We start from the raw sequence: 14,627 nt of genomic DNA, 5'->3' as shown, positions 1-14,627 counted from the left end.
TAATGACCAGTTGTAAATACTGTAAATAAAGGCTATAAAAAACGTCAGGAGACTCTCAGGTGATTGTGTGAAGAGAGGAAGCCCGCCAGCCCTGACACCAACTGAAGGCCAACTTTGTGTTTTGCTTACTAAGCAAGTTTCAATCTTACCTTTGTTCAAGCTGTTTAATGGTAGCAGCCATCTGATTTGTCTTCTCCTCCAAGCGGCTGTTTAGTTCACTCTTTTGTTTCACTCCCAGGTCAGAACTCTAGGAAGGCAAAAAAAGTCACAACACCATCCTTATTTATTTATTTATGCAGCAGTCACCTGCATCTTGCTGTTGACTGAAACTGAATATTGTTGATTATTGCTGAAGTACCAAACTGAGAGAGAAATGCATAAAAGCTGAATAGTTGCAGTGATTTTAAAACGAAGACCTGGAAAGCCCAGATGACAAAAAAAGGGAGACATGAGTTCAAGTCCTATTTCAAGCATAGGCTGAGCGCATGCTCTTTGCCAAATCACACTCCTGGCCACAGTGCCTCACTACAGAATTGGAATTGCAATGACCAGCTTCACAAAGCTGGAGAAATTGTAAAAAGAGCACAGTGCCCCTTTCATGGAGAAACACACTTAAAAAGGGAACAAGATGACTACTGTCCTACACTACAGCACTATGTTTCTTTCTTATGCCTACAATGCCACAAGAGTTCAGGGGAGGCAATAACATTTAACCATGCAAGCCAGGTGAGGTTGAGAATGCCGAGGGTCCTCTTCTTGAACTTCAGGCTGACCAAGCATTTGAACCTTGGTGTCTCATATCCAAACCCTGCATATTTTCCACCATAAAGCTAAGAGGAGTGAGTCATTACCTAACAGCCAACCTGGTTTTGCTTGCTTACCTGCAGCTTGAAGGAAAGTTCGAGTTTCAGGGCCCTGAGATCATCAAGCTGCTGCCTGAGTGCCACCAGTGCATCTTGCTTCTCGCAGACATCTTTTTCCAGCATCTTCATGGCCAGTTCCATCTCTTGTCTCATTCCAATCTGCACCTCAAGCTCTTTTTCCACATCCTAAATCACACACACAAACACACACACAAACACACACATATATATATATATATATGGAATCTGGAATGTGAAAAATCTACCCACATTAGCCATTCCTCCAGCACAGAAAATGAAAAGTGAATTTTCTATACAAATCCAGAAGAGCAGCAGTGCTAGTTTAGCACATTGAATGCTACTGAATATATTGTGAGATGAGCCTTTGTAGGCTCCACCCTACTTTATCAAAATGATGTTTCTCACATCTGATTAAGTAGAATCCAGCTTACAATGAATGCTACTTCTCCATTAATATGGGGAAATGTCAGTACAGTGGAACCTCGGTTTATGAACACCTCGGTTTATGAATTTTCGGTTTATGAACACCGTGGACCCATCTGGAACGGATTAATTCATTTTCCATTACTTTCAATGGGAAAGTTCGCTTCGGTTTATGAACACTTCAGTTTATGAACAGACTTCCGGAACCAATTACACCCATGCTTCAGTTTATGAACGCTTCAGTTTAAGTACTCTGCGGACCCGTCTGGAACGGATTAATCCACTTTCCATTACTTTCAATGGGAAAGTTCGCTTCAGTTTATGAACGCTTCAGTTTAAGTACTCTGGAACGGATTAATCCACTTTCCATTACTTTCAATGGAAAAGTTCGCTTCAGTTTATGAACGCTTCAGTTTATGAACAGACTTCCGGAACCAATTGTGTTCATAAACCGAGGTACCACTGTACAGCAAGAGATCCAGGGCTTGTAATAGTCTCCTAGACCTGAGCATTGAACTGTGCCACTTACCAGCCGCAGCTGTGTTTCTTCCTTTAAGTGTTTCCGTGCTTCACTAAGGGCATGTCCATCTGCAGTTCTGTCTTGCTTGGGTACCTGCTGTTCAATCAGAAATGCAATGGGGTTTTGTTGTTGCGTTTTTGGTACTCAACAAATATCACAGTGATTAAATGATGTCACTTCTGATTTTCTCTTTTGGCTAAGTTCATGCAAAAACATCACCTTTGTTAATTTATCTGTGCAGCTACTAGGATATCTAAGGGCCACACTAATTATTTAAACATCAGTGTGTGTTTGCAATGGATAGCTTACATTCAGATCTTAATGCATGCAACCAAATGACAGCACGAGGATCCTTCTGCAACCCAAGTTCTCCAAGGGGAGCTCTATAATTTGGCACGTCAATACACATACAGGACAGAACACAGTATAACGGAGACTTCCGGTCTGCCGCGCTGGAAAATGGAGGCGCAGAAACCTCGCGCTGCGAGGTTTCTGGCATCGCGGAGGGGGGGGGAAATCCGCGGGGGCACGCGGATCCCCGTAAATACCCCTGGTTGAGCGTCCAGGGGGCAAATTTTGCCTGGCGGAGCTCCAGAAGCGACTCCTCAGCTGCCCAGGAAGCCCGCAAGAGCCCCTGAGAGCCAGCCGAGTGGCAGTCGCGGGAGCCATTTTAGGCATACCATCGTTACCTCCAAGAAGCGAAGCTCCGAGCCTCCAACCTGCAGGCGGTGGATTCTTCCTGAAAAAGTTACGATCTGGACGAAGTAAGTTGAAACCAATCAATTTGAAACAAGAATTTGGCAGTGGGAGGCGGAGATTAAAAAGGGAAGTCATCTCCCCCCGATTGAGTAACTAAAGATCGCAGCAAGCTAGAAAACCCAGAAACGCTGTAAAAAGAGCTTTTTCCTGAGGCAGAGTAAAGGAAAAAGTAAGCGGTGTATTTATCTCTGCAAAAGACTGAGATCCAGCATGAGAAAAGCTCCCTGCGAGCCTGGAGTCGGGTCAAAGGAAAGATCAGTCAGTTTGCTGATTAACGTCACAATACAAAGGAATGTGTCTGGCTGAATGTGAGAGACTGAGAGCTGTAAACAGTGAAAGAGGATTTGTTTTGCCTTGAGGCTGCTCAGTATTGACTCTGAGGAAAAGAAGGAGTAAAGAGAGAGATTCTGACCAAGTGGGATTGGATTCTTGGCTTTTTGCCTATTTGTTCACTTTTCGTATATATTGGACTAAAATTTCAACTCCACGGCCGGTCTGTACAAAGATGGAGGAGGTTTTAGACAAAGGAATAGGAGAGAAGGTTCCAGAGAGTGGACAGGAAGCCACACAGTGGGACTTAATATTGGCAACAATTTTGGATCTTACTAAGCAAGTGAGCATCTCCAAGCTTGATGTAAACTTTCTGAGAGAAGAGACTGTCGAGACATTTGTTTTTGACTGTAAAACACAGGATCCAACAGATATAGAAGATCAGGAGAAGGGAGAAGAAAAAAGATTGGAAGACCAGGACTGTGCTGGAGTGACGTATGTAAAAAACATAGAAGAGGAGAAAGATAATACTGAAGGACAATATGCTGAACCAATGGATTTATTTCCTGAAAAGAACACTGTTCTACTGGTGGGAGGGGTGGAACAGGGAGGGAAAGTAGGAGAAAACACTGTTTCACTGGTGAGAGAAGTGAAACAGGAGAGGGTAAAAGCAAAAAAGCACCCCAAAAAAGAGGTTGGGAAAATCAGCGCCCCGGTGAGAGAGGGGAGGACACAAACAGTTGGGGGGCAGAAAGAGGATGAAAAGGTGCAAAGATACAAAGTGATGGGATTACAGAAGAGGGGGGCACGAGTTCGGCAAAAGTTGGTATGGGACAGACTAGGGGTGGGTTGAGAGGTCTTGGATTATTTGGTATTGTCTGAAATAATATGGTCTGATCTCGGAATGTATTAAGGATTATATGAAGAACCTGGCTGATTCATCTGGAGACTTCGATTCCAGGGAAGGGGGGGTGGGAACTTTGTTGTGTGGGTGGAAGTAAACGGGTAATAAATTAAGATGTGAATCTTATATATTTTTGGGTAAGGGAAAGAGATTAGGGATTAGATAATAATAATTTTGGAGAGAGGATGTTAAGAGAAAAGAGGTTAAAGTACAAGGAGAATGGATAATAGCAATGAAAAAGATGAAAAAGTTGAAATTTAGAAAAAAGAATGTGAAGTTAGAATGGGAAAATGCGAGAACTATTTTTAACAATAAGAACTCAAGAAGGGGAAATGAGGAAGTCTGAATCTGTTTTTGTTTTTTGTTTTTTTGTTTTTTTTGTCGTTTTTTTATGTATTTTTCTTTTTTGTGCCTTTTTCTTTTTTCTTGTATTTCTTGTTAAAATCTAATAAAAATTATATTAAAAAAAAAAAAGGACAGAACACAGTATAACGAAGGCAGAGAGCAGGAGAAATAAGGTACTTTGCAGTAAAATGCCTTCAGGTCCTAGAAAAAATAAGTTGCACTACAGGCAACTCCATGGCAGCAGCGCGGGGGGACGTGATCTACCTGCAGTTGCTAGACACACACAAACACACTCTCACACACTGACCTTTCTGTTGGATTCCAAAATATATGAACTTTCTTCTTTGACTCGCTCCATGTCTTCCTGCAGTGTTATTATTCTGTTGTTTGCAACAGCAAGCTGTGTGTGTCAATGAGAACAATGCAAAGAGTTTTAAAAAAACCCACACTTTTTGTGACTTCTACAGATGCTTTCTTGGTCAAGAGTTAAAATGAACTTGGACTAGGGCAACTGCAGAACTCCTATTGCTGCATGCCAAGACAAATCATGAGAAATCTTAATATACAAAAGTTGGCCAGTAGAAGATAGCTTTGATGGGTTGCTCAAGAAAGGTGTAGCAACCTCTGGTCCTGACAGTTCTTAATGGCCTCAAACCAAGACCCAAGAAGAATCCAAGCTACCCAGCCTTTCATGCTCCCTAAACCTGTGCTGGACTCCCTGAACAGGCCTTTTGGACCACTCTGCGCACAACTTTGTATTCCTGCTTCCTCTAATCTACCCTTCCATGTTTATGACTCCTGTCCTTACCAACATATGCCTTCCTTGGGATAGGTATCTGCCAAGTCTTGTACCAAAATAGTCCTTTACCTGACATCTCCAGGCCATAATGTTATTTGTGTGGTTTGAATCACTTACGAGTAAAATGTTTGAGAATTACATCTGAGTAAATACAAATAGGATTGGGCTTTTAGCTGGTCAGCCATCCTGCATTAACATGCTAAAATATGCATACCATTTGCATACACAGAGTTCTGAAGGAAAATGCCTGTTTTTGTTTTTACAGGGTTCCATATCTGCCTCATCATGCTCCACTACAAAAGAGGTATTCCCTCCATGTGAGAAAAATTACCAAACATTAAGCCTTAATTAACTTATTGCCTGAAACATATCCCCCTCCCAAACATGTATAAAAAGCACATTTCTTTGATTTCTACCTACCTCCTCAGTAAGTTTAGTATTGGATTTTTCTAAAGCATCAACTTTCGCCTGCAGATTATTGACTGTGGCACTGTGAAATTAAGAGACCTGCAGTAATTATACTGAAATGAAAGAACTCAACATTAACAAACCAAGTCTTTTACTGGTCATAATTATATAGGAAAACTACACATTACCTTAAATGTCTGTTCAGCTCTTCCACATAATTTTTCTGGTCCAGAATTGCAGTAATTTGACCATCTCTGGAATTGGGACGCAATTAATATTAAGCAATTGCAGCTCAACATTATGGATCAAATACATATGAACCAGTTGGGGAGATGGGGGACTTGTTCTATTGTTGTACTAATGAAAAGAAAAAAGACTGAAAGCAATTGTAGTTTAGCAAACATTATAACCCCATTCTATTACAATCAGACCACATGGACTTAATTTCAACATTTTCCCAAGCTATGATTGGAGAAGCTTAAGTATAGTTTGGTGTGATGTCTGAAGGGACAAACAATGGCTTATAACCAGGTAGCAAACCAGAATTTAAAAACATGGTTTGAAATGTGTTTGCAAACCAAAGTTTCTGTTAGCTATTGTTTGGTATGATGTCTCAATTAACAAGCCTATGATCATCATTCATCATCCAGCATTCAAAATCCAGAGAGTGCTGTACCACAAGGACAGAAGTGAATGCGTCAAGCTGAGTGCTGAGAAAACTCAGAAGCTGACAAGTAGCTCCAAACCATGGTTTGCATGTTGTAAGTTTAGAAGCTCAAACAAGACTTGAGTTGAATCACTGAAAGCAAAACCTTGATTTCCAAGTACTGTATGTATGAGTGAGAATGATGAAAACATGACAAAAGCAAAAGATAATTTATTTAAAAAACTAAACAATAAAGTAACAGGAGTGGTAACCAATGGGTACATTAATTTAATAATTGTGCTAGTATTTCTGTCAACACCTTCTCATACAGTATCTTGCATCTGTGTAAGTTAAGTCACAGCTGCTGTATTAAATTTCTTTAACAGAAAAGAATATAGGCACACATGTTTTCAGGCTCCATTTCTGTACTTCAGAGCTAAATATTTTAGCATTCAGATCACTTTAGTACAGCCTATTTCAGGAAAGCAGTAAACCCTCAAGGCTTCAATATTAACACTAATATTAGCAGATCCCACCCCAGAACAGTTTTGAATTTATATACTGGTTACAATAGGCAGTGCAAGACAGGAGTGCCTGGCGTGCTATGGTCCATGGGGTCACGAAGAGTCGGACACGACTAAACGACTAAACAACAACAACTGGTTACAATGCCTCCCAAAAGGCTAATGAGATTGTGTTGACCTGTAATTGAATGCTGGGGCTATTATTAGGAGGGAAAGTACAAAGCAGCATAATTCTTAAGTTCAAACTAATATATAGTTTCACAGAACATTCTGAAGCACTAGTCCAGAGAAAGATTACCTACCCCTCACTTCCCTTGCTGCTGTTCCCATCCTTTAAGTACATCGAAAAATCGATAACTCCAACCTACAAGAGAAGTCAGTAATGCTTCAGGTCAAAACACAACTATATTTCTTCTTGCATGAAAAACTGAGTGCCTTATTATTATTACATGGGCAATAATCAGGCAGATGAGCCAGATTTGTGTGCTCAGATCTTTCTATTTTCTACTTTTTCAGCAGCAGCTCTCACACCACCAATGGTCTTTTAAACAGCTGTTTGAAATGAAAACATATGGGGGAAACCCCAGTGAAAGCACACTACTGCATGCAAGTGAGTAATTCATCTCACTGGATCATGGCCGCAGTATGCCATCAGTGCATTTCTTCCTACTAAGAATGAAACCCAGCTACCCAGAGAAGATGGGAACTATATTTAAATTAATATCAGTCCAGTTCTTCTGCAGACAGCATCTTAGAAGTAGGGTAGGACAACAGATCATGGCCAACACATTTTCTCCCAAGCCACATCCAAATATATATGAACAGAAAATGCAAATGAGATCTACTTCTGTTCAAAAACAGACACGGTTATCAATTCTCTACAACAGAGGTCGCCAGCGTAACACCTGCAGGTGCACATATCGCTTTCCTGACACCCACAGGGAATGCTTACCCTTCTGAAATTAGACTTGAAAAAAAGCATTCTTTTGTAGCTAACAGAATAGCCTGTGATGTGTACTTGGGTGCCGTGCCTTTGTGGTGCCCACAACACTTTCTCTAATTTGCAATAGTACTGTGGGTTAAACCACAGAGCCTAGGGCTTGCCGATCAGAAGGTCGGCGGTTTGAATCCCCGCGACAGGGTAAGCTCCCATTGCTCGGTCCCAGCTCCTGCCAACCTAGCAGTTCGAAAGCACATCAAAGTGCAAGTAGATAAATAGGTTTACAGCGGGAAGGTAAACAGCATTTCCGTGTGCTGCTCTAGTTCGCCAGAAGCAGCATATTCATGCTAGCCACATGACCTGGAAGCTGTACGCCGGCTCCCTCGGCCAATAACACAAGATGAGCGCCGCAACCCCAGAGTCGGTCACGACTGGACCTAATGGTCAGGGGTCCCTTTACCTTTACCTTTACCCGCAGGCTTTAAAATGTTGCTGACTCCTGCTCTACAATTCTATGTCCATAAATCTAGAAGCCAGCAAAGATTATGGATCCCATAAACTTTCTTAAACATGCAGGTTTCTAGTCCCCATGGTATGGAAGAACTTGCACACTGATTGAGGAGGGCAACTTAGCTTGGCATCTTCACAATCAGCTGTCCGTACAGATAGACGTTTTGAATGCCCCTCACTTACCCTCACTTCTCCCCTTCCTATCGTACTTTGACTTTCTCAGAAGTCCAAGAATAAATCATGAACACTGAGCAAGTTAATATTTTAAAATACAAATTTTCAAGAATTGTAATTCTGTACAGAAAAATGTGTGTTTGCTCAACACAATTTTTTTTAAGCACAAAGTACAGATTTCCCCTTGAGAATGCTTTCTCCTGGTTCTGAGACCACTTCCTTTTTCTGCTTTCACTTCAAATCAGAACAAAGGAAAAGAAACTAACAGGCTATTTTAGTAGTTTAAAGTAACTAGTAACAAGAATGAAAAAAACAGCTGCTTAGAGATGTGCAGTTTCAAATGGAAACAGACATACAGTAAAACCTAAAAAAACCCTCTTCACCGATAAATGCCAAGAAAATACAAAACCATACCACAAAGTAGCTTAGTTCCATAAGCTGAAAAACTCAACCAGTAGGGAAATCCTTTATTTAGAGCTCCTTGAATCTTGATTTGTTTAGCAGCCACTGACTAGCCAAATTGCATCCCAGTTATGCTTTTTTTTTTAACTTTTTCAAGAGCCAAATGGACACAACCGAAGAGTGTATATAGGAGAACAAAATATCCATCACCTGTGAATCCAAGTCTTCACCCTTCATGCAAAAGTTTGCATCAATTACATTCAGACCTACTAAAAGACCAGCAATTATGGCACCTTCTTCTTCCATCATGAGTGCATTAGGTTCATAAAACTCACTGCAAAACAAGTTGAGATAAAGCTTGTCAAATCACTATATTCCAGACTTCAACAAATCTACTCATGGTTATGGCTACAGGCCTTTTACTGCTCAGACTAGTGGATGAGGTGATAAGAAAGCTTTTAAGTTTTATTATAGTTTGTGATGATTAGCCAGGAGGCAGTGGGAGCAAAGCCAGTCACTCTGCAAGAGAATCCTTCTTCGGTTATCTATATTTTTCAATCACAGGAAGCAGGGATTCCAACTTTCAAATAAGGCTAGGAGAATGGGGCAGAGGATTATTGGGGTAGATACAGGTCCTGCATACAGAGAGATTTGTGGGGCAATTTTGATAACTTCAGAGGGGCATGAATATACCTTGCGGTATTCTATTGCAAACAATTACCCAAGGTGGCCAGGAATTCCTTCTTTCCTTCTAAAAACATTTTTAATTCACTAAGTGGCTTAGTTACACTCTCCTGGCTACTCTGCACTTTGAGAGTGGTTGAACGAAAATGCCTCTCCCTGGGAATGATGCTATGTATGGAAAAAATAATGTCTGCCCCATCTTTTGTCCATTGAGAACTTGCAAAAGGGAAGATAACTGATTATTTTGCAATGAAAGTGGACAGAAAAATAAAACTTTAAAGTGAATTTTATAAATATATCATTTATAGTCCTTCAGAATTAAAAAACCAATTCAAAATGACAACCAATCTAAACTTTACAACACTGGCTCAGAGATGGCGCAATGGGTCAGTGTGTCTGTCTGTAAGCCAGAAGGTTGGTGGTTGGCGCCCACCCTGGGACAGCTGTAGACAGAATTCCTTCCTTGCAGGGGGTTGGACTAGATGACCCTCAGGGTCCCTTTCAACTCTATAGTTCCATGATTCTATGAAAGTACTCAGCAAACTTTGTAGGGCTCTTCTTCAGCCTGGATGTTATATTAGAATAAAATAGCAGCAAGTGCGGGAAGTACTTGGGGTCATGGTAGAAAAGCTCCAGTACTTGCTATGGTGTCATTTCAGGATTAAAACTGAAACATTTATTTCATGGCTCATGAGACCGCATGTTCATGATGGGATCATGACACATGTGCAAGAGGAGGCCCACGTTAGAAGTCTGAGCGGCTTGCTTGCATCAAGGTCATTGTGAATAACCAACAGGCATACAAAATTAGAGAAAACATCAAAATTCCGAAAACATTAAGAGCAAGGAAATGGTTTTCCATAACTATATTCTTTTGAAAGAAAACAAAGGCAATCACCGCATGCATTATTTACATTGACTCTGTCTATCTATAGTCCACGCTCTATAGCTCAGTTGGTAAAGCATGAGACTCTTAATCTCATGGTCATGGGTTCAAGCCCCATGTTGGGTGAAATATTTCTGCGTTGCAGGGTGTTGGACTAGATGATCCTCGTGGTCCCTTCCAACTCTATGATTCTATATGTGTATTTCTGACCTATAGTGGCTCAAGAGCAAACAGAGAGAATGTGTATGTGTGCATGCACAAACACACCCACAGAGTTTAGAACTGGCAGCGGCTGTGCATTCCCACTCTCCTGAACTGCAATCCATTTACTGCCAGCAAGATTAATTCTCACTTCATTTCATATGCAAAGTTAGCCTGCAGACAGGAACCTGTTTATCTTATTTTTTTACAGTAAAATGTCTAGTAAAATTTTAAGTGCTTTCATAAATTTGTGACAGTGTACACATTTTTTTCTCGGTGTAGGGTAAAGTCATGTCTACGGGAAACCTTTGAGTTCCTTTCTAGAGCCCTCAATGCTGGCAGGCAGGTATTCAAAGACATTATGACAATTTAGCAAGTCTCCAAACAAGATTATACATTCCACCCATGCTGCTTTCAAAACAACCTCTGGAAGTGCCAGAACAACAATGAGTCCAATTATGAATACAGAGGCGCACAGAGAAGATACCCATAGAGAACAATTTGTTTATGTAATAAATCCCCTTTTATTGAAAGCAAGGCTTCTCGGTCAAGAAACAGCAAACTACTAACCTGAGAATTTCCCTTCTGTTTATCAAGGCTTTCATGTACTCGGAAAGCTTCTTCTGCATGAGAGCTAGGCGAAGCCATGCCCTTCCTCTACCCACAGGCGTCCTATCAATCCCAGAAAAAAAGATATATGCTGTTATATAATCTACATCCCAACTTCCACACCCAATATAAATAATAAAATTGAGACAATATTTTATTTTAGTGGTGTAGACTGTAGCTCACTGAGATGATATTTTCTTGCTCCATGCAAGAAAATTAGTTTTTAGTTGGGGGAATCAGAACCATAATATTCTAAATATGGCCCAACAGATTTCTAAAATTTGCTATTGCTTTCAAATCTCTTCATTTGCAATGCTGAATCTGCCTGTTTCGTTGTTGTCGTACACAGAGCTGACATTTTAGTCCGGTTCAGACATGACAGGAAACAGGCAGCTAAACTGAAGGCAGAGAAGCTGTGGAAAGGTGGGCAAGTTGCTAACTATTTGTGTGCTGGATAGACTTCTGGTTGATCGTTACTGCCCTACACAGCATCCCTGGCAAATGCCTGACCAGCTTCTTGTTGAAAGGGTAGACAAAGTCTTCACTTACTTCAACCCTGGCAGATCTTTAACACTTGCTGTGATTTCTCCAGCTTCAGGGACAAACTTCTCTACCAACTCCAGAGGTCCCCAAAATGACTTGTTTTGGCCCAGGAAAGTCTTCTTGGCTAGATAAAAGCATTGTTACTCCTTATATCTGAATCAACATCTTAAAATTACAATGGGATCGTGTGAATTGCCTTAGAAATACAAATCATATACAACAGCCCACCCAAAACATGAATCCGTTTACACTGTTTCTTCACCTTTATCCTATGTTCTGTTGTGCTCTACATTCCTTCTGCAAACAGTGTACTGTAATTATTTCAGACAAGGGGTCATGCAGATGGCAGCAAGAATGCAATTACGGGAAGAAAGAAGCAGTTCGTTTTTTCTTCCCCCTTTTCTCATTTCCTGTTTTCAGATTTCAGTGTCTCTCCAGTGCAGTTTTTCAGCATGTAGTGTTATGCAGTGCTTTTTTCCCCAAAAAACCACAACAGGTGCTGGTACTCACCACTAAGTTGTTACAGTAAGTGCCACACTTTTTAACAACAACAAAAGAGGTTGTTGGTACTGCATACCCTTGAGTACCCCCTGAAAAAAGCACTGCAGCTATGTATTAATACTCATTATAAAATAAAAGTTTGCTTAAGCCTTCAAAACAAATTGTTCCACAAAGACAGATTAATGGGAAAATACTGCTCTACAGCAACCGGTACAGAAGTCTCTGCTACAGTTTGCATGATGGGACAGGAACTATTTTTCCACCTGTGAGAAGTGAGGGAGGGGTTGTCGGTCAACACTTGCACACTCACCCCCTAAAGTGGCTTTCTAGCAAGTTCTGTTGCCAAAGATGCCTCTTCCTGCACAACTCTTACACTTTTAGGCTGCAACTGCTGGGCCAACTGGCATCCCTTCAGGGGCAGGTTTTGACTCCAGAACCTCAATTATCTGAAGAACCTGATTATCAGCAGGCAGGAGGGCAATTCTCTTTCTCTCCTCTTGTGATTGGCTCTTAAGTGCCATCAAGTCAGTTGCCTATAGGGAGAATTGTGTGCCAGGAATGGCTGTGACCAGGACACTTATCTGTTTTGCTCCCATATTGTTCTGGGGTGGCACACTTTACAGAGACGTCTCTCTTTGTCCTGCTACTGCCACTGTATTAGCACACTGTACTGGACCTCCAGAACAGACAGTGAGAAAGTCTGCTGATTTCTTCTAGGCCCTAAGAGAATTAAGGGGGGGGGGAACACCTTCACATAGAAACCTGCCCCTGACTAATTTGACTGAAAACAACTTTATTCTAACATTTTTGTAAGCTGCCTTGAAGACCTAAATAGTAGAAGGGCAGAATAAAAATCTGCTAAATAAAATCACACCCACATAAGTATTATTTCTGTGGGCACATGAAGTGGTGGAATAGCAATTTAAAATTGTGGACATAATCCCTCAAGTAGGTTTGCCGTCACAATCACACCCACCTTTTAAGCCATGTTTGAGGCAATGTTCCATCACTACAAAAAACTGCTGGAGGGGTGCATAGTCAGAGTCCAAAGTTCTCCCAAGATTAAGAGCAGATTCAATCAAGCCCTTTATGCTCAGCTTAGCCATGTTCATCAGGTTCATGCGTTCATTAGCCATGAGATAGTTGGGATCTGCAACAAAACACATAGACAAGGTTTGGTTGGAAAATGCCTTGATGGAAAATCATTTTCAATGTGGCAACTGTTGCCCGTGTTTCTCATATTATAAGACACGTCTTATATTTATTTTTTCCTTTTAAAAAAACCAACACACTATGTCTTATTTTCGGGGTATGGCTTATATTCCTTGAATGCTTAAAAATCCTGCTATGGCTTATTTTATGGGTATGTCTTAAAATATGAGAAACAGGGTAGTTTTAACATAAGGGACACTATGGATATTGAAAGGCAGAGTATTTGTAGAAACCAAAGCTTTAGGTCTTGTTTTTAAAACTACGGCAATAGCAGCACATCAGACAGAGCCAAAAGTGATTCAGTTACCTGAATATTTAAACTAGTAAACAAAGAAAAACTGAGTGTCTCTGGGGGAAAGGTTTTAATAGACTTGTGGCAGGGATTTTCTAGAGAAATTAGCCATAAGGAAAACAGCAGGATGGGCGGAGGGAGGAGGATACAGCTCTTTGATGACTGACAGGTCTAGCTTTTAATCAGAGGGAATGATTTTTCCAGAGCTCTCCATTCACAGTGTTTTGGGAAAGGGATGCTGCAATTATCACCTTGTATCTTGCATAATCTTGTTCTTATCTGTGCTCTTTGCTAGTCCTGCTAGTAGCGCTAGCTGGGGGGAAAACGTGGGATACTACTACTACTACTACTACTACTAATAATAATAATAATAATAATACCTTTATTGTCAATGTACAACCTGTGTACAATGAAATTAACCAAGCTTTCCCCCCAACACTCAATCTCATTGCACTCTGTGTGCTTGTCGCACAACACACCAACCCTGAAAGTCTGTTGCACTATATTATTTTCCGTTCAGCAGCCTAACAGTCCACAGACAGAAACTGTTTTTTAGCCTGTTAGTACAACTGAAAGGAAGGACAGATTGTGAAGCTGAGGCTCCAATACTTTGGCCACCTCATGAGAAGAGAAGAATCCTTGGAAAAGACCCTGATGTTGGGAAAGATGGAGGGCACAAGGAGAAGGGGACGTCAGAGGACAAGATGGTTGGACAGTGTTCTCGAAGCTACGAACATGAGTTTGACCAAATTGCGGGAGGCAGTGCAAGACAGGAGTGCCTGGCGTGCTATGGTCCATGGGGTCACGAAGAGTCGGACACGACTAAACGACTAAACAACAACAACAACAACTGATTATACTTCTATATCTCCTGCCTGAGGGTAGAAGATTAAAGAGGTGCTGGCCGGGGTGTGAATCGTCCCTGAGAATTTTTCTTGCTCTCCTAAGGCAACAATCCCTTGCGATGTCATCTAGCGGGCTCAGGGGACAGCCCATGATATCACACTGTGATACAGTATGAGAGGACACTTTCTATTGTAGAAGGAGGTCCTTTTGCATCACAGTCACATACTCATACATCCACTCCTGTCAAATCAGTTTTGCTTCAGTTCCTATGACTTTTAGTGCCAACGGAGCAGAATAGAAGCCTAAGGCTTCCCCTCAACCCTATTCATCAAAACTTCATAGCCC

At 41.2% G+C, this 14,627-nt stretch overlaps 1 protein-coding gene and 1 non-coding gene across 13 annotated transcripts in view; one reads left to right on the top strand and one right to left on the bottom strand.

Moving 5' to 3' along the window:
- RUFY3 (RUN and FYVE domain containing 3) overlaps nt 1–14,627 on the bottom strand; it is a 57,357-nt gene that overhangs the window by 14,205 nt on the left and 28,525 nt on the right. For 6 of the 12 annotated variants that reach the window (XM_060278364.2, XM_060278366.2, XM_060278365.2 and 3 more), the window contains 11 exons: nt 12,909–13,082; nt 11,438–11,555; nt 10,850–10,951; nt 8,719–8,842; nt 6,785–6,846; nt 5,501–5,566; nt 5,325–5,394; nt 4,413–4,505; nt 1,837–1,923; nt 882–1,049; nt 150–247 (listed from right to left, as the gene is read on the bottom strand). In XM_060278364.2, the coding sequence (XP_060134347.1) occupies nt 150–247; nt 882–1,049; nt 1,837–1,923; nt 4,413–4,505; nt 5,325–5,394; nt 5,501–5,566; nt 6,785–6,846; nt 8,719–8,842; nt 10,850–10,951; nt 11,438–11,555; nt 12,909–13,082 (1,162 nt within the window). The remainder of the gene's footprint in view (nt 1–149; nt 248–881; nt 1,050–1,836; nt 1,924–4,412; nt 4,506–5,324; nt 5,395–5,500; nt 5,567–6,784; nt 6,847–8,718; nt 8,843–10,849; nt 10,952–11,437; nt 11,556–12,908; nt 13,083–14,627) is intronic. The other 6 variants (XM_088660653.1, XM_088660657.1, XM_088660655.1 and 3 more) reach the window with 1 other exon arrangement.
- Nucleotides 10,132–10,205, top strand: TRNAK-CUU (transfer RNA lysine (anticodon CUU)). The gene has a single exon. It is a non-coding gene; the product is annotated as a tRNA-Lys (tRNA).

The sequence above is a fragment of the Zootoca vivipara genome, chromosome Z1 (assembly GCF_965207765.1).
Source record: "Zootoca vivipara chromosome Z1, rZooViv2.hap1.1, whole genome shotgun sequence".
Classification (NCBI taxonomy): domain Eukaryota; kingdom Metazoa; phylum Chordata; class Lepidosauria; order Squamata; family Lacertidae; genus Zootoca; species Zootoca vivipara.
This window is presented reverse-complemented; position numbering and strand designations above follow the sequence as displayed.